Below are 23698 nucleotides of genomic sequence, written 5' to 3' on the forward strand. Positions count from 1 at the left end.
GCCTCCCGAGTAGCTGGGACTACAGGCACAGACCACCATGCCCAGCTAATTTTTGTATTTTTAGTAGAGACAGGGTTTCACTATATTGGCCAGGATGGTCTCAAACTCCTGACCTCATGTGATCCACCTGCCTTGGCCTCCCAAAGTGCCAGGTGCCAGGATTACAGGCATGAGCCACTGCACCCAGCTGAACTTTTTTTCTCGCTTTTCCTGGTGATCTCCACCTGGCTCTCTTGTGTCAGCCAGAGTGACCTCTTGGCTCTCCATCCCCTCTGTCATTCCTCCCAGGGCTTCTATCAGTCCTCGGCTGCCACCTCGCATTCCTCTGCCTTCAGACTGTGGCTCTCACCCAGGAGCTCCACACCTGGGTCATCTCAGGATCTCCACCCTTACAGCTCCCAGCTCTGGTGACGGCCTCATTAATAACAAAATTATGAAATAGATTCCTAACAGCCAGCACTTACTGAGTAGGCAACAGCAGGCATTCTGCTGACCCAGGGTGTGTCCTCTTATCCTTCCAACCATCTTGAGGGCAGGCACCATGTTGCACATAAAGCTGTCCTATCCGTCAGTGAGCAGACAGGTCCCAGGCTGTGCTCAAGGCCAGTGGAAGGAGCTCAGAGGTCCTTAGACAAAAGCCCTGGGGATCCTAGAGGGTTGAGCACTTGGCCTGGTGTGGTGGTTGACATCCCTAATCCCAGGCTTTGGCAGGCAGAGGGGGGAGGATTGCTTGAGGCCAGGAGTTCCAGACCAGCCTGGTCAGCATAGCAAAACCCCATCTCCCTTTTATTAAAAATAAGAAAAGTTGTTTTGTTTGTTTGTTTGTTATTTCTTCTATTTTGCTGGGAAGGGGCAAGTTTCCTTTCCCTCCACCTGCGAACAGGTAGAAGCCCCTGCAGTGAGGAGACTTGGAAGTGGGGTGCCTCCAGCTGCCCCAGACTCGAGGTTGTGCTCCAGACCCCTCTCTGGGCGGGTCACCTCCCTGTCCCAGGTAGGGTGCCCTTGGTGACCGCAGCAAAAATCCTCGAGGGGAGGAGAGAACGGGGCGGGGCGGGGCAGGCCCAGCGCCTCTCTCTCCCGTCGGGGCGGGACCAACATCTGGCATTGCAGGCACAACCCGGCGGCGGCAGCCACGGGGCCAGGCGGCGGCCCGGAGGACCTGCGCCCCGCGCCCTTCTGCACCCGCGGGCACCATGAGCGGCCGAGTCGGGGACCTGAGCCCCCAGCAGCAGGAGGCGCTGTCCAGGGTGAGGCGCGTAGCGGGCTGGGAGGATTGGGGAGGGGCCCCGAGCAGCCTGGCGCTTCGGAACCCGGCTGGAGCCCCCATTGTACGGACGGGAACAACGAGCCCGGAGAGAGCTCCTCTGTTCTGCCTTTCCATCCGCGCGAGATTGCTGAGGCCGCTAGGTGCATCACGCGGGACAAGAGTCCATCTCTGAGGGACTTGGGGCCGAATCCAGTCTTCTGACCTTGCCTGCTCCCCACCACCCGGCCCTGGCCCTTGTTCCCCGGTTGTGGGGGAGGGGGTGGTGCTGCCATCCGGCTGCTGGGGCAGCCTTGGGTAGACAGACTCCTCCTAGGTTTCATGCCCAGATTGCAACATTTGTTTGTTTGGTTTCTCTTTGTGATTTGTCCTTAGGGCCCAAGCTTCCCTATCTTTAATTTTTATTTATTTATGTATTTATTTTTTGACGGAGTCTCACTCTGTCACCAGGCTGTGCGATCTCAGCTCACTGCAACCTCTGCCTCCCAGGTTCATGTGATTCCCCTGCCTCAGCCTCCCAAGTAGCTGGGACTACAGGCGCACACCACCACGCCCGGCTAATTTTTTGTATTTTAGTAGAGACGGGATTTCACCACGTTGGCCAGGATGGTCTTGATATCCTGACCTCCTGATCTGCCTGCCTCGGCCTCTCAAAGTGCTGGGATTACAGGCGTGAGCCTCTGTGCCTGGCCTTTATTATAATTATTTAAAAGAGATGGAGGCGGCCAGGTACTCACGCCTGTAATCCCACACTTTGGGAGGCTGAGGCAGGTGGATCACCTGAGGTCAGGAGTTCGAGACCAGCCTGGGCAACATGGCGTTCCCTGTCTCTATTAAAAAAATACAAAAAATGGCTGGGTGTGGTGGCAGACGCCTGTAGTCCCAGCTACTCGGGAGGCTGAGGCAGGAGAATCGCTTGAACCTGGGAGGCAGAGGTTGCAATGAGCTGAGATCACGCCATTCCACTCCAGCCTGGGTGATAGGGACTCTGTCTCAAAAAAAAAAAGAGAGAGAGAGAGAGAAATGGAGTGGTCTTTTTGGGGAGGTGACCTTGAGATAGTCCTATAGGCTGTGCCTGGAGTGTCACAGCCGTGGAGAAAGGAGAGAGTGTCCAGGAATTAGATATCACAGCAACAATGTGGTTTTTGATAGCCAAGGATTTGAAACTGACTTTGAGTTTGGGGGAGAGGAGGTGTCACAGCCGGCCGGGGGGATGGGGGCTCACACTTCGGCCCTATGAAAGGCAGCTTAAGAGTTATGGGGGGAATGATGTGCTTCAATGCTTCTGCCCTGTGGAAAGGCCCTCCAGGAAGGAGAGAGAACCCTGGGAGGAGACTGGTCCCCAGGGGAAAGAGGGCCCTCGGGGGAAATAATGGGTTCCCCAGTGAAGGAGAGGCCCTCAGGTGAGGAAGGTGGGGGTCTCCCCACTGGTGGTGGCCCCTGGGAAGCCCCAGGCACTGTGCTCCTAGTGGGAGCTATTTTTGGAGGTTTTCTGGCCTTTGGAGGTGAACTATGACGTAAATGCCCGTGGGCCAGAGAGCTTTATATGATATGAAGAAATTATTCTTATTTCTTCCATTATTTAAAAGCATGAATGCGGCTGGGCAAGGTGGCTCACACCTGTAATCCTAGCCCTTTGGGAGGCTGAGGCGGGTGGATCACATGAGGTCATGAGTTCGAGACCAGCCTGGCCAACATGATGAAACTTGTGTTTACTCAAAAAAAAAATACAAAAATTAGCCAAGGATGACAGCCTATGTCTGTAGTCCCAGCTACTCTGGAGGCTGCGGCAAGAGAAATGCTTGAACCCTCAAGTAGAGGTCGCAGTGACCTGTACTCCAGCCTGGCAATAGAGCAAGACTTTGCCTAAAAAAGAAAAAAAAAAAAAAAGTAGTGGATGCTTGTTATTTTTTAAATTTGGGGAAAAGAGAAAAGTAGGAAGAAGGGAAGGAGGTCGCCCATGGTCCCAGAGGTCTGGGCAACCAAGTCTAGGAGCGTTTTCTTCTAGCTCCTTCCCAAGTTCAGTTTCAGCCCCTCTGGTGCACTGCTTTCCTGCCAGTGGCATCGTGATAAGATGAGTTTTCTCCCAGTCACTCCTCACCCTTCCCAGCACCTGCTCAGTGGCCTTCCCTTCCACTTGTACCCATTCCATGGGGGGCATGGCCCCCAAGGGTGGATCTTCCTGATCTTGACACTTCCTTTCTGTGTCCCTGGGGAAGATTCTCCACCCTCTCAGCCTAAGTTTCATCTGCAAAGCAGGGATGTGTTCAAAGGAGGAAACCCACTCACCTGGCGGGGCTGAGGGGTGCAGAGTCATTGCCTCTCAGGGGTCACCGCTCTTGTCCAACCCCCAAGTAAAACTTCCTCCTGAACCCAGAGGCTGCAGCTGTTGGTGCAGGAACCTCCATGCCAGGGGCCTGTTCAGATTATTAAAGCAGGTGCTATTGCTCACTGGAGTTGTTTAAACTGATTTTTCTTTTCTTTTTTTTTTTCTCTCTCTCTCTCTTTTTTTTTTTGAGACAGAGTCTCTGTTGCCCAGACTGGAGTGATGCAATGACAGCTCCCTGTGACCGCTGCCTCCCAGGCTCAACTGATCCTCCCACCTTAGCTTCCTGAATAGCTGGGACTACGTGTGTGTGCCACTATGTCTGGCTACTTTTGTATTTTTGTAGAGAAAGGGTCTCACTATGCTGCCCAGGCTGGTCTTGAATTCCTGGGCTCAAGCAACCCTTCTGCCTCAGCCTCCCAAAGTGCTGGATTACAGACAGGAGCTGCCGTGCCCAGCCTCACGTTTCTAATCCCAAATTTGGATTCACAGATTCACCTTCAAACCCAGGCCTTGGCTTTAGTCTGTTAGTCCCCAGGGAAGTAAAGTCTCCTCTCTTTCTCAGACCCAAGCCTCAGTCTCAGACGCAAACTCCTAATGACATCCTTCTACTCTGCCAGTAGAAAAAGGCACGCTTCCTCCCCCACAGTCCTGATAAGGCATTCCTGGCTTCTCTTTCAGCCTCTGTCTTTTGACCTCCGCTTCTGTTTTTTTTTCCACAAAGTTCCACTGTCCAGGGCGTCAGGCAGTCCACGCTGGCTGAGCGCTCACATTTATCTGACACCTGCTTGGAGCCAAGTCTGCTAAATGCTTTACGTGCACAAACTCCTTTGATTGGCACAAGTTCATTATTATCCCCATTTCACGGATAAGGAAACGGAGGCTCAGAGAGGTTTGGTAACTTGCCTCTAAATCTAAACCCTTAAGTTGCAGTATCAGGGACAACATTCCTAAAACCATCTAGCTGGCCTGCATCAGAATCACCCAGGGATCCTTGTGAAAAATAAGGCTGTCAGCTGGGCACAGTGGCTCACGCCTGTGATCCCAGCACTTTGGGCAGCTGAGGCGGGTGGATTGTTCAAGCCAAGGAGTTCGAGACCAACCTGGGCAATATGGCAAGACTCCATCTCTACAACAAATATAAAAATTAGCTGGGCGTCGTGGAGTGTGCCTGTGGTCCCAGCTACTTGGGAGGCTGAGTTGGGAGGATCTATTGAGCCCAGGAGGCGGAGGTTGCAGTGAGCCAAGATCACGCAAGTACACTCCAGCTTGGGCAACAGAGTGAGACCCTATCTCAAAAATAATAATAATAAAATAAAAATTTTAAATAAGGATGCCAGGGCCCCACCTTAGACATGCAGAATGGGAGCCCTGCATGTAAGGTGCTCCCACATTTTGGGAAGGACCCAATACTTTTTCCTATGTTGGGCTGGAGGGTGCCCTATTTTCAGATGGCAAAGTCGTTTGGGACAGCGCCCTGCAGGATCTCCAGGTGGGGCTGACTGGCAGATGAGGTGGGAAGGGCTGGGGTGGGGTTGGTGGCTCCTGAGGTCAAGAGAGCCCCACTGATCATATTTCCTCCCCCACTCAGTTCCGGGAGAACCTCCAGGACCTGCTGCCCAGAGTGCCCAATGCTGATGACTACTTCCTCCTGCGCTGGCTGCGAGGTGAGGCTGGCAGGGGTCAGGGGAGGCAGAGAGGGAGGGAAGGAAGGAGGGTCTCAGGAGAGGAGTGGGGGCTTTGGGGAATGGAGCTGTAAAGTAAAGAACATAGGCTCTGAAATCACCTTGCTCTGACTAGAATCCGAGCAAGACTCTGTCTCAAAAAAAAAAAAAAAAAAGATAACGAAAAGTCAGATACCATTCAAAACAGCAACAAAGCCCATAAAATAACCCAGGAGTTTATTCTAGAAGACACAAGACTTATACAGAAAAAATCTTAAAATCTCTGAAGTATGTAGAACTGCCCTGTTCAGTTTGATACCCTTTATCCACATGTAACTATTACAATTAACTTAAATTAAAACTCCAGGTCCTAAGTCACATTTGCCACGTTTCAGTTGCTCTGTAGCCTCAGGCAGCTAGCGGCTACCATGATGAGCAGCTCAGGTATAGGACATTTCCATCATCACAGAACGTTATCTCGGACAGAATTGACACGGAAGATGATTTTAACAAATACACAGCTTAGAGCAAAGATTGGTCAGGTGAACTGGGTGGCTTGTCTTCAAATATTTACAGAATGGCCACACTGACGAGGGATTACATACATTTGTTTGACCTCTGAGGACAGGGTTGGAATCACCACAGGGCAGATTTGGGTTCAGTCAAAGCTGCTGAGGAATGGAATGATAATGCCTTCTGTGGTAATGAACTCCCCATCATGGGAGATAATCAAGGCTGAGCTGTTGCATTGGGAGTTTTTTTTTTTTTTGGAGACACGGTCTTACCCTGTCGCCTAGGCTGGAGTACAGTGGTGTGATCTTGTCTCACTGCAGCCTCCTCCTCCCAGGTTCAAGCGATTCTCATGCCTAAACCTCCCAAGTAGCTGGACTATAGGTGTGCACCACCATGACCAGCAAAGTTTTGTATTTTTAGTAGAGACAGGGTTTCACTATGTTGCCCAGGCTGGTCTCAAACTCCCGACCTCAAATGATCTGCCTGCCTCGGTATCCCAAAGTGCTGGAATTACAGCTGTGAGCCACCACGCCTGGTCAGGAGTGATTTCCGGAGCTGGTTCATGATCAGAGCAGAGGAGGCCTGGAGGGCGTCTCAGATCCTTTCCATTTCAAAATCTCTTTTTTTTTTTTTTTTTTTTTTTTTTTTTTGGATTTTTTTTTTTTTTTTTTTTTTTTTTGAGACGGAGTTTCACTCATGTTACCCAGGCTGGAGTGCAATGGCACAATCTCGGCTCACCGCAACCTCCGCCTCCTGGGTTCAGGCAATTCTCCTGCCTCAGCCTCCTGAGTAGCTGGGATTACAGGCACGTGCCACCATGCCCAGCTAATTTTTTGTATTTTTAGTAGAGACGGGGTTTCACCATGTTGACCAGGATGGTCTCGATCTCTTGACCTTGTGATCCACCCGCCTCGGCCTCCCAAAGTGCTGGGATTACAGGCTTGAGCCACCGCGCCCGGCCCATTTCAAAATCTCTGACCCTGCATATTGTTTCAGCTCCACGAGTGAACAAATTCCTCCTCGAGTGGACGAATTACTCCCCCTAATTAGTCCTCAGTGAGCCGAGGGTCTCAGAAAGCAACAGTCAAAGCATTTCTAAAACAGAGCATAGTGTTTTCAATGAAAGTATATCTATTTCTTTAAAATAGGTAATCATGATAGCTACAGTTTATTGAGAACCTACTGTGAGCCAGGTACTGGGCCAAGCACTTTATATATTTTATCTCATGTTGTTCTCTGAAGAACTGAAAAAGATAGGGTTCTCATTTAACTGATTAAAAAAAACTAAGGCTCAGAGAAGGTAAGTGACTTGCTCGAGGCTGCACAGGAAATAAAAGGGCAATACTAGACTTTAAAGCCCCAGTCTGTGTGAATCCAAACCCCACGCTCCTCACCACCCCTAACACTGTTGCAGGTGGCAAGGGGTCTCTGCTTCCTGAGGGACATCAAATACAGGCTAGACCAGACTCCAGAAAGTTTTAAGAAGACTGGAAACTGAACTCAAGGGCTCTCCAAAGTCTTTTAGAGGATTAAAGATCCTTAACTCTTTAAAAAACATGACTTGTGGTAGAGTTCACAGCCAATTGTAGCAAAAAATATTTTAAAAGAAAAAAAAAACATTTCTAGGTTAGGCACAGATGCCAACGCCTATAATCCCAGCACTTTGGAAAGCTGAGGCAGGAGGACTGCTTGAGGCCAGGAGTTCAAGACCAGCTTGGGAACATAACAAGATCCCCATCTCTACCAAAAAAAAAAAATCTAAAAAAAATTAGCCAGGCATGGTGATGTGGGCCTGTTGTCCCAGCTACTTGGGAAGCTGGGGTAGGAGGATCGCTTGGGCCAGAGGCCACACACAGTAAGCTTTGATCACATCACTGCATTCTGGCCTGCGCAACAGAGCCAAGACCCTGTCTCAAAAAACAACTATTTCTGGATCCTCAATGGATTCTTGGGGTGTCAGGAAAAGGCTGGGGACACCTTAGCTATTAACTCACGAATTTTTAGGGAATGGCTCTTTCTAGATCTAGCCCTGTGCTTCTACTTAGCTCATCTTCTTGCAGCTCGAGACTTTGACCTGCAGAAATCCGAGGACATGCTCCGGAGGGTAAGCGTCTATGATCCCTACTGCCCTGCCTTCCATGCACCCAGGGATTGGTGGCAAAAGGGTAGGGACTCTGGTCCTGTCCCATCCTCCTGCTTCTTCTTTCTTCCTCCCTGGATCCCTTTCTGCCTCAGACCCAAGCTCCTGTCTCCATCCCTAGGTCTATGGGTATGCTCTGGTGGGATCTTGGTGACTGTGGGCAGAGGGACCTAGCCTGGTGTCCCCAGGTTCCTGCAGAACCCTACAGCTCTTGCTATGTCCCTGTAGCACATGGAGTTCCGGAAGCAACAAGACCTGGACAACATCCTCTCGTGGCAGCCCCCCGAGGTGAGCCTCGAGCAGCATCCCCCAGGCTGTTTGAGGCCCCTCACCCCCAACCTCATCTCCCACCCACCACATCCAGCCACCTGATGGAATAGGGACCCAGCCTGGTGAGCTGGAGCGAGTCAGGACCTTGCCCTCACCTCCAGGTCATCCGGCTGTACGACTCGGGAGGTCTGTGTGGCTACGACTACGAAGGCTGCCCTGTGTACTTCAACATCATCGGGTCCCTTGACCCCAAGGGTCTCCTGCTGTCGGCCTCCAAGCAGGATATGATCCAGAAGCGCATCAAGGTCTGCGAGCTGCTTTTGCGTGAGTGTGAGCTGCAGACTCAGAAGGTGAGCAGCTGGGGTGGGGTGGGCCTCATCTGTCTACTGGGTGGCACCAGGACCAGAGAAGGGTGCCCCCTGCCCCTTCCCCAGCCCTCAGCACTCAGGGCTCTGGTGGAATGTGGGTTTCTCCCACCCTTAGCCACCCATAAAGGTGAGGTGTTTTCCATTTGTCTGGAAAATGCTATGGGCTGCCAGAGGGTGGGATGGCAGGAAGGCGGGGAGAGGTGCCCAAGTCTCTCTGGCCAGGATCTCCTGGCTGGAGCTGTTGTCTGACCTGTATGGGGGCTCTGTCCCAAGCAGCTAGGCAGGAAGATCGAGATGGCGCTGATGGTGTTTGACATGGAGGGGCTGGGCCTGAAACACCTGTGGAAGCCAGCTGTGGAGGTCTACCAGCAGGTAAGGTGCACAGCTGGCTTGAGGCTGGTGTGGGCGGACACTCCCAGCTGTGAGCCCTAGCTGTGAATTACTGTGAGAATCCAATGAGATAGAGGGGTGGGGATACCCTGCAGGGGCTCCACAGACCAGCCACTGGCCTAGAGTCCACCCTCCAAGGAGAAGGAGGAGCAAGATTATCACAAAGAGGCTGGGCATGGTGGCTCATGCCTATAGTCCCAGCACTTTGGGTGGCCAAGGCTGGAGGATCACTTGAGTCCAGGAGTCCAAGATCAGCCTGAGCAACACAGGTGAGATGTCTCTATTAATAATAATAACAGTAACTTTTTTTTTTTGAGATGGAAACTCTGTCATCCAGGCTGGAGTGCAATGATGCAATCTCAGCTCACTGCAACCTCTGCCTCCCGGGTTCAAGCAATTCTCTTGCCTCAGCCTCCTGAGTAGCTGGGACTACAGGCGGCCGCCACCACGCCCGGCTAATTTTTGTATTTTTAGTAAAGACAGGGTTTTACCATGTTGGTCAGGCTGGTCTCAAACTCCTGACCTCATAATCCACCCACCTTGGCTTCCCAAAGTGCTGGGAATACAGGCATGAGCCACCGCACCTGGCCAATAATAATAAATTTTTACATGAGTCCAGTGCAGTGGCACGTGCCTGTAGTCCTAGATACTTGAGTGACTGAGGCAGGAGTATCTCGTGAACCCAGGAGTTCAAGGTTGCAGTAAGCTATGATTGTGCCACTGTACTCCACCTTGGGTAAAGAACTGTCTCAAGAACAAATAAGCAAACAAAAGAATAACAGAGAGAAGGAGGCGCGTGCTCGTGGGGAAGGTGGGATGGGCCAGGGAGGGGCCTCTTGTCTCAGCAGCATCAGAGGCCACAGAAATCCGTGGGCGGGAGGTGATGGAACAGAGCCCCAACCAGACTCCTCTTGACTCTGCAGTTTTTTAGCATCCTGGAAGCAAATTATCCTGAGACTCTGAAGAATTTAATTGTTATTCGAGGTAAGCTTATTACCGGGATGACCTCCTGAGGAGGGAGAAGCAGGAATGGGGGGTGCACTAGGTAAGCCGTGGAATTAAAGGCTTCTTCAGCCATCATTTGTGAAGAACCAGGTTTTGTGTGGTTGGTTTCTGGTTTCACTTTTATTTTTTTATTTATTTTAGATGGAGTCTCCCTCTGTTGCCCAGGCTGGAGTGCGGTGGTGCGATCTCGCTAACTGCAACCTCCACCTCTAGGGTTCAAGTGATTCTCCTGCCTCAGCCTCCCGAGTAGCTGGGATTACAGGTGCCCGCCACCACGCCCGGCTGATTTTTGTATTTTTAGTAAAGGTGGGGTTTCCCTATGTTGGCCAGGCTGGTTTCAAACTCCTGATCTCAAATGATCCACTCGCCTTGGCCTCCTGAAGTACTGGGATTATAGGCATGAGCCACCACGCCCGGCCTCTGGTTTTATTTTTTAGTTCCAGTCCTTCACAGACTGATATTTTGTAATATACAAAATCATGCACTGGTATGTTGCAGCAATGTCAAATAAGTTATAAGTTTCTTTTTAGTTTGTTTGTTTGAGACAGTCTTGTTCTGTTGCCCAGGCTGTAGTGCAGTGATGAGATTCTGGCTCACTGCAACCTCCACCTCCTGGGTTCAAGCAATTCTCCTGCCTCAGCCTCCTGAGTAGCTGGGATTACAGGCGTGCACCACCACACCCAGCTAATTTTTGTATTTTTAGTAGAGACGGGTTTCACCATGTTGGCAGGCTGGTCTCGAACTCCTGACCTTGTGATCTGCCCACCTCAGCCTCCCAAAGTGCTGGGATTACAGGCGTGAGCCACTGTGCCCGGTCTAAATAAGTTATAAGTTTCTAAATGTTTACTGTTACTTATGTTGGTGTGGACTGGGAACAGAACAGTCCATGGACTCCACTAGTGGATGGACACACTTTGAGTGGGAATGGTCCCTGGCTGCACTGGTGATGTCTTGTGCTCCAGAGTCAGAGGATCTGGTTCAAATCTAACTAGCTCTATGATTTTATTGAAGTCTACCTAACCTCACTGAGCATCAGTTTTCCCATTCTGTAAAATGGGGATAGAGTGGCTCCCTCCCCATAAGAGAACTATGAGGTTAAACCAAACAGTGTGTGAAGACGGAACACAGAGCTTGGCCCACATAGTGCTCAGTTGAGTATGAGCAATTCAGGGCGGACAGTAGGTCTAATGTAAATGTCACACCCGAGAAGATTTCAGACAGCCTGGAGTGTGGAAAGGAAGAGATACTATTGGGGAATCAGCATTGCTGAACCTAGAGCCAGCTTGTGCTCAACTCCTTACAACTGGGCTGGGGAGACAACCTTTTTTTTTTTTGATTTTTATTTATTTATTAGAGACAGAATCTCAGTCTGTCACCCAGGCTGGAGTGCAGTGGAGCAATCTTGGCTCACTGCAACCTCTACCTCCCAGATTCAAGCAATTCTCATGCCACCACCACCCGAATAGCTGGAATTACAGGCATGCACCACTATGCCCAGCTAATTTTTGTGTTTCTCATAGAGACGCGGTTTCACCATGTTGGCCAGGCTGGTCTTTAACTCCTGGCCTCAAGTGATCTGCCTGCCTCAGCCTCCCAGAGTGCTAGGATTACAGGTATAAGCCACCGCACCTGGCCCGAGACAACCATTTATTGAAAGCCAGGAACTGTGCCAGGTGTTATATATACGTTATTTCACCTTCATTTTCCAGTTAACTGCACTGAGACTTAGAGAGGGTGCTGAAGGTCACACCGCAGACAGCGGCAGAGTCCGTATCTGTCCATCTCCAGCCCAGCACATGCTCTTGACTGTGGCTCTGTATCCCCACATCCTCTCTGCTCCAGCTTCTCAGGAGATTTGCATGTGTTTCAGCCCCCAAACTGTTCCCCGTGGCCTTCAACTTGGTCAAGTCATTCATGAGTGAGGAAACACGCAGGAAGATTGTAATTCTGGGAGGTGAGTGACTCGGCCTCTGGTTGTGTCCATGTGCCTGGGAAGCAGAGGTTGACACTAAAGACCCTGTTTCTCCCTGGCTTGCCCTCTACTTGGGAACTGGCCCTGGCCTGACCCTGGTCAGCTTCTACACACATGGGTCCTAGACCACGGGCTGGGAGCCAGTAAAGGTCTTGGGTGCTCTTAGGAGTAGGCACCCAGGGGAGCATGCCCAGGACATATCAGGTCCCCTCGCCAGGCTCAGCCCCTTCTGCCCTCTGTCGAGTCTTGGAGTCCCTCTTGCTCCCATGCAGACAACTGGAAGCACGAGCTGACGAAATTCATCAGCCCCGACCAGCTGCCTGCGGAGTTTGGGGGGACCATGACTGACCCCGATGGCAACCCCAAGTGCCTGACCAAGGTACAGGGTGCCCAGAGGATGGGGAGGGAGGGGAGAAGCTGTGATCTAGTGCCCACTCACGCCCCTCACCCACAGATCAACTACGGGGGTGAGGTGCCCAAGAGCTACTACCTGTGCAACCAGGTGAGGCTGCAGTACGAGCACACGGAGTCCGTGGGTCGAGGCTCCTCCTTGCAGGTGGAGAACGAGATCCTGTTCCCAGGCTGTGTGCTCAGGTAGGGATGGCAGCCACCCCACACCTGGGCACAGCTGGGAAGGTGCCAGAGCCCAGGCAGGGGGTCGCCAATGGGGCTCTGTCCACTGCAGGTGGCAGTTCACATCGGATGGCGGGGACATCGGCTTTGGAGTTTTCCTGAAGACCAAAATGGGGGAGCGGCAAAGGGCTCGGGAGATGACAGAGGTGCTGCCCAGCCAGCGCTACAACGCCCACCTGGTGCCCGAGGATGGGAGCCTCACCTGCCTCAAGGCTGGCGTCTGTAAGAGCTCCAGGGTTTACTGGAATTATTTTCCTTGCCATCTACCCTCTGCTTGCCCTCTCTTTCCAGCTCTCGGGAGGGGTGTGGGGATGTCTGTAAGCTCCAGGGGAGCTGGCTTCAGGGCCACGGATGGGATGAGTGGCCCTTACATGTGGGTATGAGGGCAGACTCATTGTGGGGGAAGAGCTGGTGTTCAGAACCTGGGGCCTTGGGCTCAGCTGAGAAGACCCTATACCAGGCTCATTGGGCTAAGAGACAGGTAAGTAAGAGGCCACGGACTTAGAGTCAGGGGTCTTGGCAAGGGGACCACCCAGTTGCATGAACCACCCCACTCCGGGAATCCCAAAGAGGTGGCTTCCTCCAGGTGTTTATCCTTCACTCTCAGGCCTCCCAGGCCAGATGCAGCTCAGTCAGCTTCACCGGAAGCAGCTTGCCGAGAGACACCACTGCCCTTCCATGTCTATTGGGAACAGAGCTAGAAGCAGGGGAGCCCAAGGTTGACTTCCTATGGAGGAGAAGGGTGTTGCTTATGCTTAAGTCAACACATGATCTTGTTTCACTTTGTGGAAAGGGAGCCTTAGGAGAGTAGAGACAGAGAAGTCTGCACGACTCATCAGACCCGAGTTCATGTTGGACCTTGGCATTGAAGGACATGCCTTCTGCAAGATGAAAAAGTGACTTACGTAGTCCAGCCCTTTCCTCCTGGGGTGGCAGGGCTCCTCCCTGGGTTAGGGCATCGGGATAAGGGAATCCCAGTACCTCCCCTGCCTTGTTCTGTGACCGCTGAAAGATCCTATCACCTCTCTAAGCCTCAGTTTTCTCATCTGTAAAATGAGGATGGCATTGCCTTCCTCATGGGCCTGCTTTGAGGATTCAGGGCACCGTAATGTGTGATGGAATGCATGGTGCATGGAGAGGCCCTAGAGCTACTACCTGTGCAACCAGGCCAGGACGCAGTATGGGCATAGCATGTCCGTGGGCTGCAGCTCCTCCCTGCAGGTGGAGCCCAAGATCCTGTTCCCAGGCTGCAGGCTTCCTGGTTGTGTGCTATTCTGTGGGCTGGTAACTGTCATGAGTCCTTTATGTAGCTCAAGCCACCATGGGATGGCAGTGAGCAACAGGCTTAGGGAGGGACACAGGCTGGCCCTCAGGCTCCGCTCACCATCCTGGACAGCTCATTCCCAAGGGTTCCAGGGATGCAGCCATGCAGGGCTCTCTCTTTCTGCAGATACACGGGGTTCGTGCTCCCTGATCTCCTCTCTGTCACTGCAGATGTCCTGCGCTTTGACAACACCTACAGCCGGATGCACGCCAAGAAGCTCAGCTATACTGTGGAGGTGCTGCTTCCCGACAAGGCCTCTGAGGAGACGCTGCAGAGTCTCAAGGCGACGAGTCCCTCCCAACACAGTGAAGACCCTAGCCACCTCAGCCTGTGTGCTCCAACCCCTTAGCTCCCATCCCCAATCCCTGTAGTCCCAGGCAGGGTGGTGCTGAAGGTGGCTGCAAAGAGTCACCTGTCCCACGTCACCATCTCAGCTCATTGTGGACCCACCTACCACAGTGGCCAACCAGTAAGGGGCCACCAGGGCATAGACCATGCTGAAGATTCAGACAGAAACCTCTTTCCCTGTTCCCAGAGAATGGGGATGAGAATGAGACACGGAAGATGATCCAGTCCACTGAAGATGGGTCCTCCCTGCAGAAACTGCCCTTCCATCCATCCCGACAAGGTCCAGCCACCCAGGACTCGCCCATGCCTGGAGTTCTGGCTTCAGGGGGTGTGTGTGGCCCAGGCCCTGTGGGCATCACTGCTTCAGGCCTGAAAAGCAGAGAAGTCCCGTTCTTTGCACGTAGGAGGTCAGCAGGGTGGGCAGGCCCAGCTGGAGGCGGCTGGGTAATGAGATAGGGCAAGGGTGAGGGTCCTGGTTCCAGCAGAACATTGGGGCCCATCCAAGTTTGTTCTGCCACCGCTGGATGGAAAATTGGAAATGGGCTGGGCGCGGCGGCTCACACCTATAATCCCAGCACTTTGGGAGGCCGAGGTGGGCAGATCATCTGAGGTCAGGAGTTCGAGACCAGCCTGGCCAACATGGCAAAACCTGTCTCTACTAAAAATACAAACATTAGCCAGGCATGGTGGTGTGCACCTGTAATCCCAGCTACTCAGGAGGTTGAAGTGAGAGAATCGCTTGAACCTGGGAGGCGGAGGTTGCGGTGAGGTTGCCACTGTATTCCAGCCTGGCGACAGAGCCAGATTCCGTCTCAAAATAAACAAACAAACAAATAAATGAAAGAAAACTGAAAATGGAGAGGTGGGCCCTGGCAGAGGTAACCATCAGAGGAAAAGCCACACACAGCCTTTCAGTTGAGTGGGTAACAACTGAGTCTCCGGGAATTCCCAGTGCCCTCCCCTCTACACCTGCTGTGATCCTGCCAACATTTAGCTTTGATTCTTCTGGCAGCTGCACCATTCATGGATACATATACGTAGCACCTGAACAGGTGCTTTGCTGCTAGAAACAGCAAACCATTTAAACTCCTAAAGCCAGTGCCACGAGGCATCCCTGTTCCAACCGGGTGTTTGAGCAGGTTGGCAAGAAAAAAAATGGCTGTGCTGGCTCCATGGAGATGGCCTGGGCTGTCGGGCAAGAGTCACAGAACATCCCCATCTCCAGGGGCTGCCTCTGCATCTGAGATGTGACAGGCATCCCCTGACCCTGTTGCACTGCATGGCCATCCTGTCTGCTGCTTCCCCAGATGCAGTGATATCTGGAGGGCCAGAGGCACCTGGGCTTCCAAGGCAGGCTGTGACTGACTGGAGTTGGGAGGACCCTGTGCTAAATGTCACAAGGCCCACCTTGTTGTCATGATGGCGGATTATAGTGCCTCACTTCAGCCTTGACGTCCTCCGCCTAAAAACCAGGGGTTCATAGACTTGAACTCTGATTCTTGCCCATGTAACTACCCACAGTCAATTTTCCACCGTCAGCACAGCCTTGTCTGGTTTCCTTGCGGGTAGCAAGGACTGCTCTGCCCCCTGTACAAGGGTTTCCAAGGCTCTGATCACAGGGCTGTGATCACAAATGCCGGCTGCCTGGGGGATGGCAAACAGAAATGGGGTCAGGTGCAGGCACCAGTGACAGAATTGCAGTGAGCACAGGGGTGGCCTGCAGAGGTGAGAGCAGAATCTCCTACCAGGCCAGGATGGGAGGGCACACTGGAAGCTCAGCAGGGGCACATGTCCTCAGCAACCCCATTTCTAATTCTTCTTTTTTTTTTGAGACAGAGTGTCTGTTGCCCAGGCTGGAGTGCAGTGGCATGATCTCAGCTCACTGCAACCTCCACCTCCTGGGTTCAAGTGATTCTCCCTCCTGCCGCAGCCTTCCGAGTAGCTGGGACTACAGACATGTACCACGACATCTGGCTGATTTTTGTATTTTTAGTAGAGATGGAGTTTCACCATGTTGGCCAGGCTGGTCTCAAACTCCTCACCTCAAGTTATCTGCCTGCCTCAGCCTCCCAAAGTGCTAGGATTACAGGTGTGAGCCACCATGCCCGGCCCTCATTTCTAATTCTTAACACTGTCACTTCTTTACAAAACTGAAAAAAACACAAGTCACCCAAGGAAGGGCAGTGGGTTGCCCAAAGTTTGTTTCTTCATTCATTCATTGATGTTAATTTTTTAAAAGCAGAGACGGGGTCTTGCTATGTTGCCCAGGCTGATCTTGAACTCCTGGGTTCAAGCCTCGCAAAGTGCTGAGGTCACAGGTGTGAGCCACTGGGCCTAGCCTGCTTTTGGATGTTTATTGAGTATCTCCCCAGCACCAGGCACTGCAGGCCCTGGGGACACTGAGGACTCTGGGCTGACCCAACTGTGTTAACTGGAGGTTTGCACTCATGGAGGGAGGGAGGCGAAAGTGACACCAGTGATCAGTTATCAAGTGGGTGCATTGTCACCATGGGTGCTTGGTGGGGGGCAGGAGGCGAATTCTAATTTTTGTATTTTTAGTAGAGACAGGGTTTCACCATGTTGGTCAGGCTGATCTCGAACTCCTGACCTCAAGTGATCCACCCACCTCTGCCTCCCAAAGTTCTGGGATTACAGACATGAGACACCACACCCAGCCCAGTAGATAGACATTTTTCAAGTTTGACTAGGCATTTCTCCATAGATGATATACAGCCTTTTGCACCTGCCCTCTTGGTACCCAAGTTCTTGTCCAGCAGCATCCAGGAAGATTCAGGTCACACAAATCAACTGAAGAGTGGTGAATCTGGAGGATTTTATTGAGCAGTGTAAGTGGCTCTCAGCAGGATGGAGAGCTGGAACAGGAGTGGGAAGGTGATCTTCCCCTGGAGTTTGTCTGTCCCTGGTGGAACTCTTCTCCGAAGTCTCATGGTCAAGCCATCCCTCTGAAGTCAAACTCCTTCTTTCCAACACCTGTGTTGAGAAATGCTGAGTGTAAAATAAAATATATTGTTTGCTAAGAAGACTCCCCCCCCAATTGGAAAACTACTTGGGGCATTCTAACGTAGCAAGACAGTATACGTATTTCATATACCTGTTAAAACAATTTTTTAAGCACAGGCTATGTGACCCTGCCCCCGTGGCTCCCTCGTGGAGAATACTTTGTAGTATCAGTGGTAAGCAGGCACCAGCTGCCTACCTAGTTTATTTTTGTTCCATGAGAAAATACGGAACACCTGTTTGTTAATAATAATCACCTGTTCTGAGAGAAGAACTACATGGGTCAGCGTCTGCTCAAGGCCCCCAGCCCAGAATGCTGTCAGCCTCTGAGGCTCTCAGCTCGGAAGGCTGCTGGCCGCCCCCCACAACCTGGATAGTCCCACTTTACTGTTCTATCTGGGTATCTGCTTAACGCCTCAGCGCTGCCTGGGTGGAGGGTCTCGCTGGTAAGCTGGCTACTGCTTCTCTTCTCTCCTCTGCTGCTCCACCCCACCACTGTGCCACCCCTCTGCCAGTGGAGTCTGGGGCTTTGGTGGGTAAAAGATGGAGGGTGGGGCAGGCCAGAAAGCAACATTCGAGCTGGAAAAGAGACAAAGTGAGAACACTTCGGGCCACAGTCCCAGGCTGGAGGACGTGGTTCTTTCCAGGGAACTCGTCCTTTTCCGCCTAGCATTTCCCTGCCTCCTGTCCACGTCAACCCCGTCCTCCCCACTCAGCCTTCCAAGTAGCTGGAACCACAGGTACACATCGCTGCAACCAGCTAATTTTTTGTATTTTCTTGTAGAGATAGCGTTTGACCTTGTTGCCCAGGCTGGCCTCAAACTCCTGGGCTTAAGCTCCACCCACCTTGACCTCCTAAAGTGCTGGGATTACAAGTGTGAGCCTGGCCAGCTTTATTACTATTTTGTGGAGATGGGGTCTCGCCCTGTAACCCAGGCTGGAGTGCAGTGACACAATCATAGCTTACCGCAGCCTGAAACTCATAGACTCAAAGGATCTTCCCACTTCAGCCTCCTGAGCCTCTGAGACTACAGCCATTGCACTCTGCTGAGGAGGAGGATTTTCATTAATTAAAAATAAAATTATAGCTTCAAACAAGGCCTCTTTTTCCACCCTTACCCCTTTCCTGTCTTTCGTTAAGCCCCTTTCCTTTTTTAATTTCCATAGGTTTTTGGAGAACAGGTGACGTTTTGTTACACAGATAAGTTCTTTCGTGGTGATTTCTGAGATTCTGGTGCACCCATCATCAGAGCAGTGTTCACTGCGCCCAGTGTGTGTTCTTTTATCCCTCACCCCTCCTTCCTTTCCTCTCAGTCCCCAAAGTACATCCTTACACCTTTGCATCTTCATAGCTTAGCTTCCATCTTTTTTTTTTAAATACTTCACAATCCCCTGCTCATGACTTTGATCTGTTCTGAATCTGCTTCCTCTAAGAAGTAGCTTTTGCTGAAACACGTTTCTTAGCAGATCCCAAAGCATAATGAAGAGAATGGTGGGATATTTGTGTCTGTTCTTGTAATATATTATTCCTTGGTTCTAGAAAAACAGATTGCTGGAAATGGTGTGCTATTTCCAGTTTGATGTTGACTGGGTGCTTGAGTGAGCGTATTTTTTTTTTTTTTTTGTTTTTTGAGACAGAGTCTCACTCTCACCCCCAGGCTGGAGTACAATGCTGTGACCTCAGCTAACTGCAACCTCCGTCTCCTGAGTTCAAGCAATTCTCCTGCCTCAGCCTCTTAAGTAGCTGGGATTAAAGGTGCTTGCCATCACACCCAGCTAATTTTTTGTATTTTTAGTTGAGATGGGTTTTCGCCACGTTGGCCAGGCTGGTCTCAAACTCCCGGTCTCAAGTGATCCACCTGTCTTGGCCTCCCAAAGTGCTGGGGTTATAGGCATGAGCCACCATGCCTGGCCTTTTTTGAGACATTATTTCCCTGTGTCATCCAGGCTGGAGTGCAGTGGCGTTTTCTCGGCTCACTGCAACTTCTGCCTCCTGGGTTCTAGTGATTCTCCTGTCTTAGCTTCCCAAGTAGCTGGGATCACAGGCATGTGCCATCATGCCCAGCTAATTTTTGTATTTTTCATTTCACCATGTTGGTTAGGATGGTCTCAAACTCCTGACCTCAGGTGAGCTGCCCACCTGGGCCTCTCAAAGTGCTGGGATTACAGGATTACAAGCATAAATCACCGCACCCCACTGAGTGAGCGAATTTTCGTGTGGCTGGATGCATTTTGGCATCTTTTCTTGCCCCATTCCTTCCTGGTGCCTTTTTTTTTTTTTTTTTTTGAGACAGAGTCTCACTCTGTCGCCCAGGCTGGAGTGTGGTGGTGTAATAGCTCACCAAGACCACCACCTCCTGCGTTCAAGTGATTCTCATGCCACGGCCTCCTGAGTAGCTAGGACTACAGGCACCCACCACTATGCCCGGCTATTTTTTGCATTTTTTGTAGAAATTTGTGGGGTGGAAGCGGTGGGGAGCTCTCACCATGTTGGCCAGGCTGGTCTTGAACTCCTGACCTCAAAGGATCCACCCGCCTTGAACTCTCAAAGTGCTGAGATTACAGGTGTGAACCACTGCACGTGGCACCTGGTGCCTTTTCACTGGGTTAGAATAGCTGAGGTAGCCCATTCTACCCTCTTCTGCCTGGGACCCAGCTGGCATTCTTTGGTTGGTTTTCTGTAAGCTCTAGGCCTGTGCTATCCAATACAGTAACCACATGTGGCTGTTTAAGTCAACTAAAATCACAAAGTTAATTCATCCCTTATGTGCTAGAACTAAACTGCAGTCTGCTCACCTGGCACAGTAAGACCAGATATCCATTCTGAGATTTTTGCAGCAGTAGAAAAGAAAGTGTATATTTGCAGGGCACCCAGCAAAGAGGACCAGACCGCTAAGGCTTAAACCCTGACCTCCCCGACGGTTTGCAGGCAAGGCTTTTTAAGGCCGAGGTAAATTTCAGGAAGATGGAAGTTACACATTGGTCTTAGCCTAAAAGGGTGGGATATCTTGCAGCTGGGGCTTAGGTAGTAGGGAGAGTCAGTTTTCTTATTTGCAGTTGGTTAAAGTAAAGATTTGTTTAAAAATTAGGGGTCAGCAGAAAAGAATATTAACTTGGGCTGGTGGATGTGACTTTTTCTAAGCCCTTCAGGAAGAAATTTACAGCAAAGCGTTCAGTCTTCAGCGGATCCTTTTTGGGAGGGGTCCAGGTTTCTGCAAAACAACTCAAACTTATGCTCAGATGTTGTCTTTGGTTTCTATAGAGGAACAAACATCTGACCCTAACTTCCTTGGCTGTTGCTTTAGGCTACGATTACCTTCTTGCTTATCAAGTTGCTTGTTTACTTCTCAGGGCTAGGTAGGGGCTTGGAATTTCCCTGGAAGGAGCTCAAGATTTTCCTTTATTTCCATCCTTGTGGGGAGCCCAGCAGGCCCCTCAGGGATCCCTGCTCCATCTAACTCAGCTGCACTAGCCACACTTCAAGGGCTCACTCGGTCGCCATATGTGGCTCATGGCTACTGCGCTGGCCACACACAGCGCATTTCCTTCTGTCGAACAGCACTGTTCTGGAGAATGCCACTGGCTGCACAAGTCCCAGCCTCAGCTATGCTGGGATGACCCTTGTGTCTCTGGGGAAGAGCTGGGTGAGGCTCCAGCTGGGGCCTGTTATCTAGTTCCCTGCTTCTCCAGAGAGGAGAGGCCTGGTGGCTCAGTTTGGCTCGGCAGTATCTCCTCCTGACCCCACTGGCTGGGGTGACAGGAATGACCCTCCCTTGCTGCACCCACTGGCTATTAGCTTCCATCACCACCCCAAGCCGGGGTCCCCACTGCAGGGGTCCTCTCCTACCCTGGGTGACCTTTTCCTCGGACGGTGCTGGAGTGAGCACTCTGTAGATGTCTCATGCTGTTGTCTGATACTGATAAAAAGATAAAAAAAAACTGGTACTTTCTATTTTTAAAAAAATGAATCTGTGGTATATGAATTATATCACAATTTTTTTTTTTAATTAAAGGAGATGAACCTGCCCAACGGTAAAAGAAAGTGAACTGTCAGGTGCTACTGAGAGCACCCCTGGGGCTCTGGAGAAGTGTACCCCAATCCCTTGCCATCTTCCCACAACCTTTTACTTTTTTGAAGGATAAGGTTTCACTCTGTCACCCAGGCCGGAGTTCAGGGGCCCTACCAGAGCTCATTGCAGCCTCAAACTCCTGGGCCCAGGTGATCCTCCTGCCTCAGCCTCCCAAGTAACTGGGACTACAGGCATGCCCCATCACACCCAGCTAATTTATATATATATATATATTTTTTTTTTTTTTTTTGAGACGGCGTTTCGCTCTTGTTGCCCAGGCTGGAGTGCAATGGTGCAATCTCGGCTCACCACAACCTCTGCCTCCTGGGTTCAGGCAATTCTCCTGCCTCAACCTCCTGAGTAGCTGGGATTACAGGCACACACCACCATGCCCAGCTAATGTTTTGTATTTTTAGTAGAGACAGGGTTTCACCATGTTGACCAGGATGATCTCAATCTCTTAACCTCGTGATCCACCCACCTTGGCCTCCCAAAGTGCTGGGATTACAGGCATGAGCCACCACGCCTGGCCAATTTTTTAATATTTTGAAAAGACAGGGTCTCACCATGTTGCCCAGGCTGATCTCAAACTCCTGGCCTCCAGCAATCCTCCCCCATCAGCCTCCCAAAGCACTGGGATTATAGGCATGAGCCTCAGCCCCTGGCCCCCATCTCCTTTTCAGGCCACTCACCTCACATCTGTGTGGTCTAAGCGCCGCCCACACCCCCCCACCTCCTCCCAGTGATGCCTGCCCTGTGCTGAGACTCTTGTACCAGAGGGGCCCCTCTGGATCTACCCAACTGCTTCTGGCAAGATCCATCCAGGTGGAGGGGTGATCGGGAATGTGCCAGGGATGGGCTGGAAGAGGCAGCTCTTTCAGATTTCCTAGTAACCAGCTGGAAGGAGGGGTTCCGCTGTGGGTTGCAGTCAGCTCTGTCTACCCACCTGTGGTTGTTTGTTTAGGTTGTGATTGCCATGGTCCCCTGAGAGCTTGGTAAGTGAGAAGCCAAACACACATGGGACCTTACTGGGAGACAGTGTGCTCTGGGGTTTGGGGAGGTGGGGGGCAGGGGACTCTACTTCCCCAAGGACTTTGTTTCAAGGCAAGCAAAATTAACCCTGCTGGCCCCAAGACACCCTGCAGCCTGAATCCAGCTCAAATCCAGGTAGATGCAGGTTCCACACAATGATTCAGACCATTTATTGAGCACTTACTTTATTCTGGGCACAATATGAACCCCTTCAGGGGAAAGCAGGGCGGGCTATCTCATCTAGAGTCAGACAGGTTTGGGTTCAAGTTCTGGCTCCTCATTTACTGGCTGTGTGACCTCAGAAAAGTTTCTTGATCTCTCTGAACTTCTATTTCTTTATGGCTCTAAAATGGAGAATACCTATACCTGCTCCTGAATGATAATAATGTAAAGCTCCCAGCACAGAGGGAGTGCTCCCCAATGGAAGACTGTGAGCTCTATGCAAGGTGGGTCCTAATCTGTCTTGTTTGCTGTAATCTCCCAACCCCCTCCACGCCTTTGCCCGTGCCATTCCCCTCCACTTGGGATGCCCTTTATCTGCCCTCCATAAATCAAAATCCTTCCTTTCTTCAAGGCCTGGCTCAAATGCCACCTGTATGACATGTGAGTGACTTCTGTGCTTGGGCCCTCTCCCTAACTAGGGCAGAAGCTTCTAGAGCCAAGACTAGGGTATAGCTTAACAGCACAACAGCAGAGTGGTTAATTGCATGGGTTTACTTACCCCTGGATAAGTTACTTAACTTCTCTATACCTCAGTTAGTTTATCTTTATAATAGGCTTAATAATAGTACCTACCTAACACCACAGGTATGTTCTGAGATTTAAATAAGGTAATGCACTGCCTTTTCCTTTTTTGAGATGCAGTCTTACTCTGTCACCCAGGCTGGAGTGCAGTGGCACCATCTCAGTTCACTACAACCTTTGCCTCCTGAGTCCAAGTCATTCTGCTGCCTCAGCCTCCCAAGTAACAGGCATTACAGGCATGCCCAGCTAATTTTTGTATTTTTTGTAGAGATGGGGTTTCACTATGTTGGCCAGTTTGGTCTTGAACTCCTGACTTCAGGTGATTACAGGTGTGAGCTGGGATTACAGGTGTGAGCCACTGCACCAGGCCAAAATGAGGTAGTGCATGTAATGAGACCTCATCTCTACGAGAAATTTGCAGGGTGTGGTGGAATGTGCCTATAGTCTGGGCTACTCAGGGGGTTGAGGTAGGAGGATTGATTGAACCTGGGGAGACTGAGGCTGTGGTGAGCCGAGATCATGTCACTGCACTCCAGCCTGGGCAACAGAGTGAGACCCTGTCTCAAAAATAAAAATAAAATGGTCAACCTGCACCATCTAATATGATAGCCATGAGC

The 23698-nt window shown here is 51.1% G+C and overlaps 1 protein-coding gene and 1 long non-coding RNA gene across 3 annotated transcripts; one reads left to right on the forward strand and one right to left on the reverse strand.

Moving 5' to 3' along the window:
* Window positions 1–1118: 1118 nt before the first annotated feature.
* Window positions 1119–14832, forward strand: LOC108283314 (SEC14-like protein 4). Its single transcript, XM_017499594.2, has 12 exons — window positions 1119–1247; window positions 5182–5257; window positions 7828–7871; window positions 8136–8195; window positions 8339–8527; window positions 8822–8917; window positions 9859–9919; window positions 11811–11894; window positions 12185–12291; window positions 12367–12506; window positions 12598–12767; window positions 14040–14832. The coding sequence occupies exons 1-12, from the start codon at window positions 1194–1196 to the stop codon at window positions 14216–14218; spliced, it is 1260 nt and encodes a 419-aa protein (XP_017355083.1). The 5' UTR covers window positions 1119–1193; the 3' UTR covers window positions 14219–14832.
* Window positions 11569–22330, reverse strand: LOC108283316. 2 transcript variants are annotated; one of them, XR_001816773.2, is made up of 4 exons: window positions 22103–22330; window positions 12748–14126; window positions 12403–12643; window positions 11569–11928 (listed from the first exon to the last, which is right to left on the reverse strand). It is a non-coding gene; the product is annotated as an uncharacterized LOC108283316 (long non-coding RNA). The 2 variants fall into 2 exon arrangements; XR_005195601.1 differs by having other exon boundaries at window positions 12403–14126; window positions 22103–22329.
* Between the last annotated feature and the right edge of the window lie 1368 nt (window positions 22331–23698).

Source organism: Cebus imitator, unplaced genomic scaffold, assembly GCF_001604975.1.
Source record: "Cebus imitator isolate Cc_AM_T3 unplaced genomic scaffold, Cebus_imitator-1.0 Scaffold258, whole genome shotgun sequence".
Classification (NCBI taxonomy): domain Eukaryota; kingdom Metazoa; phylum Chordata; class Mammalia; order Primates; family Cebidae; genus Cebus; species Cebus imitator.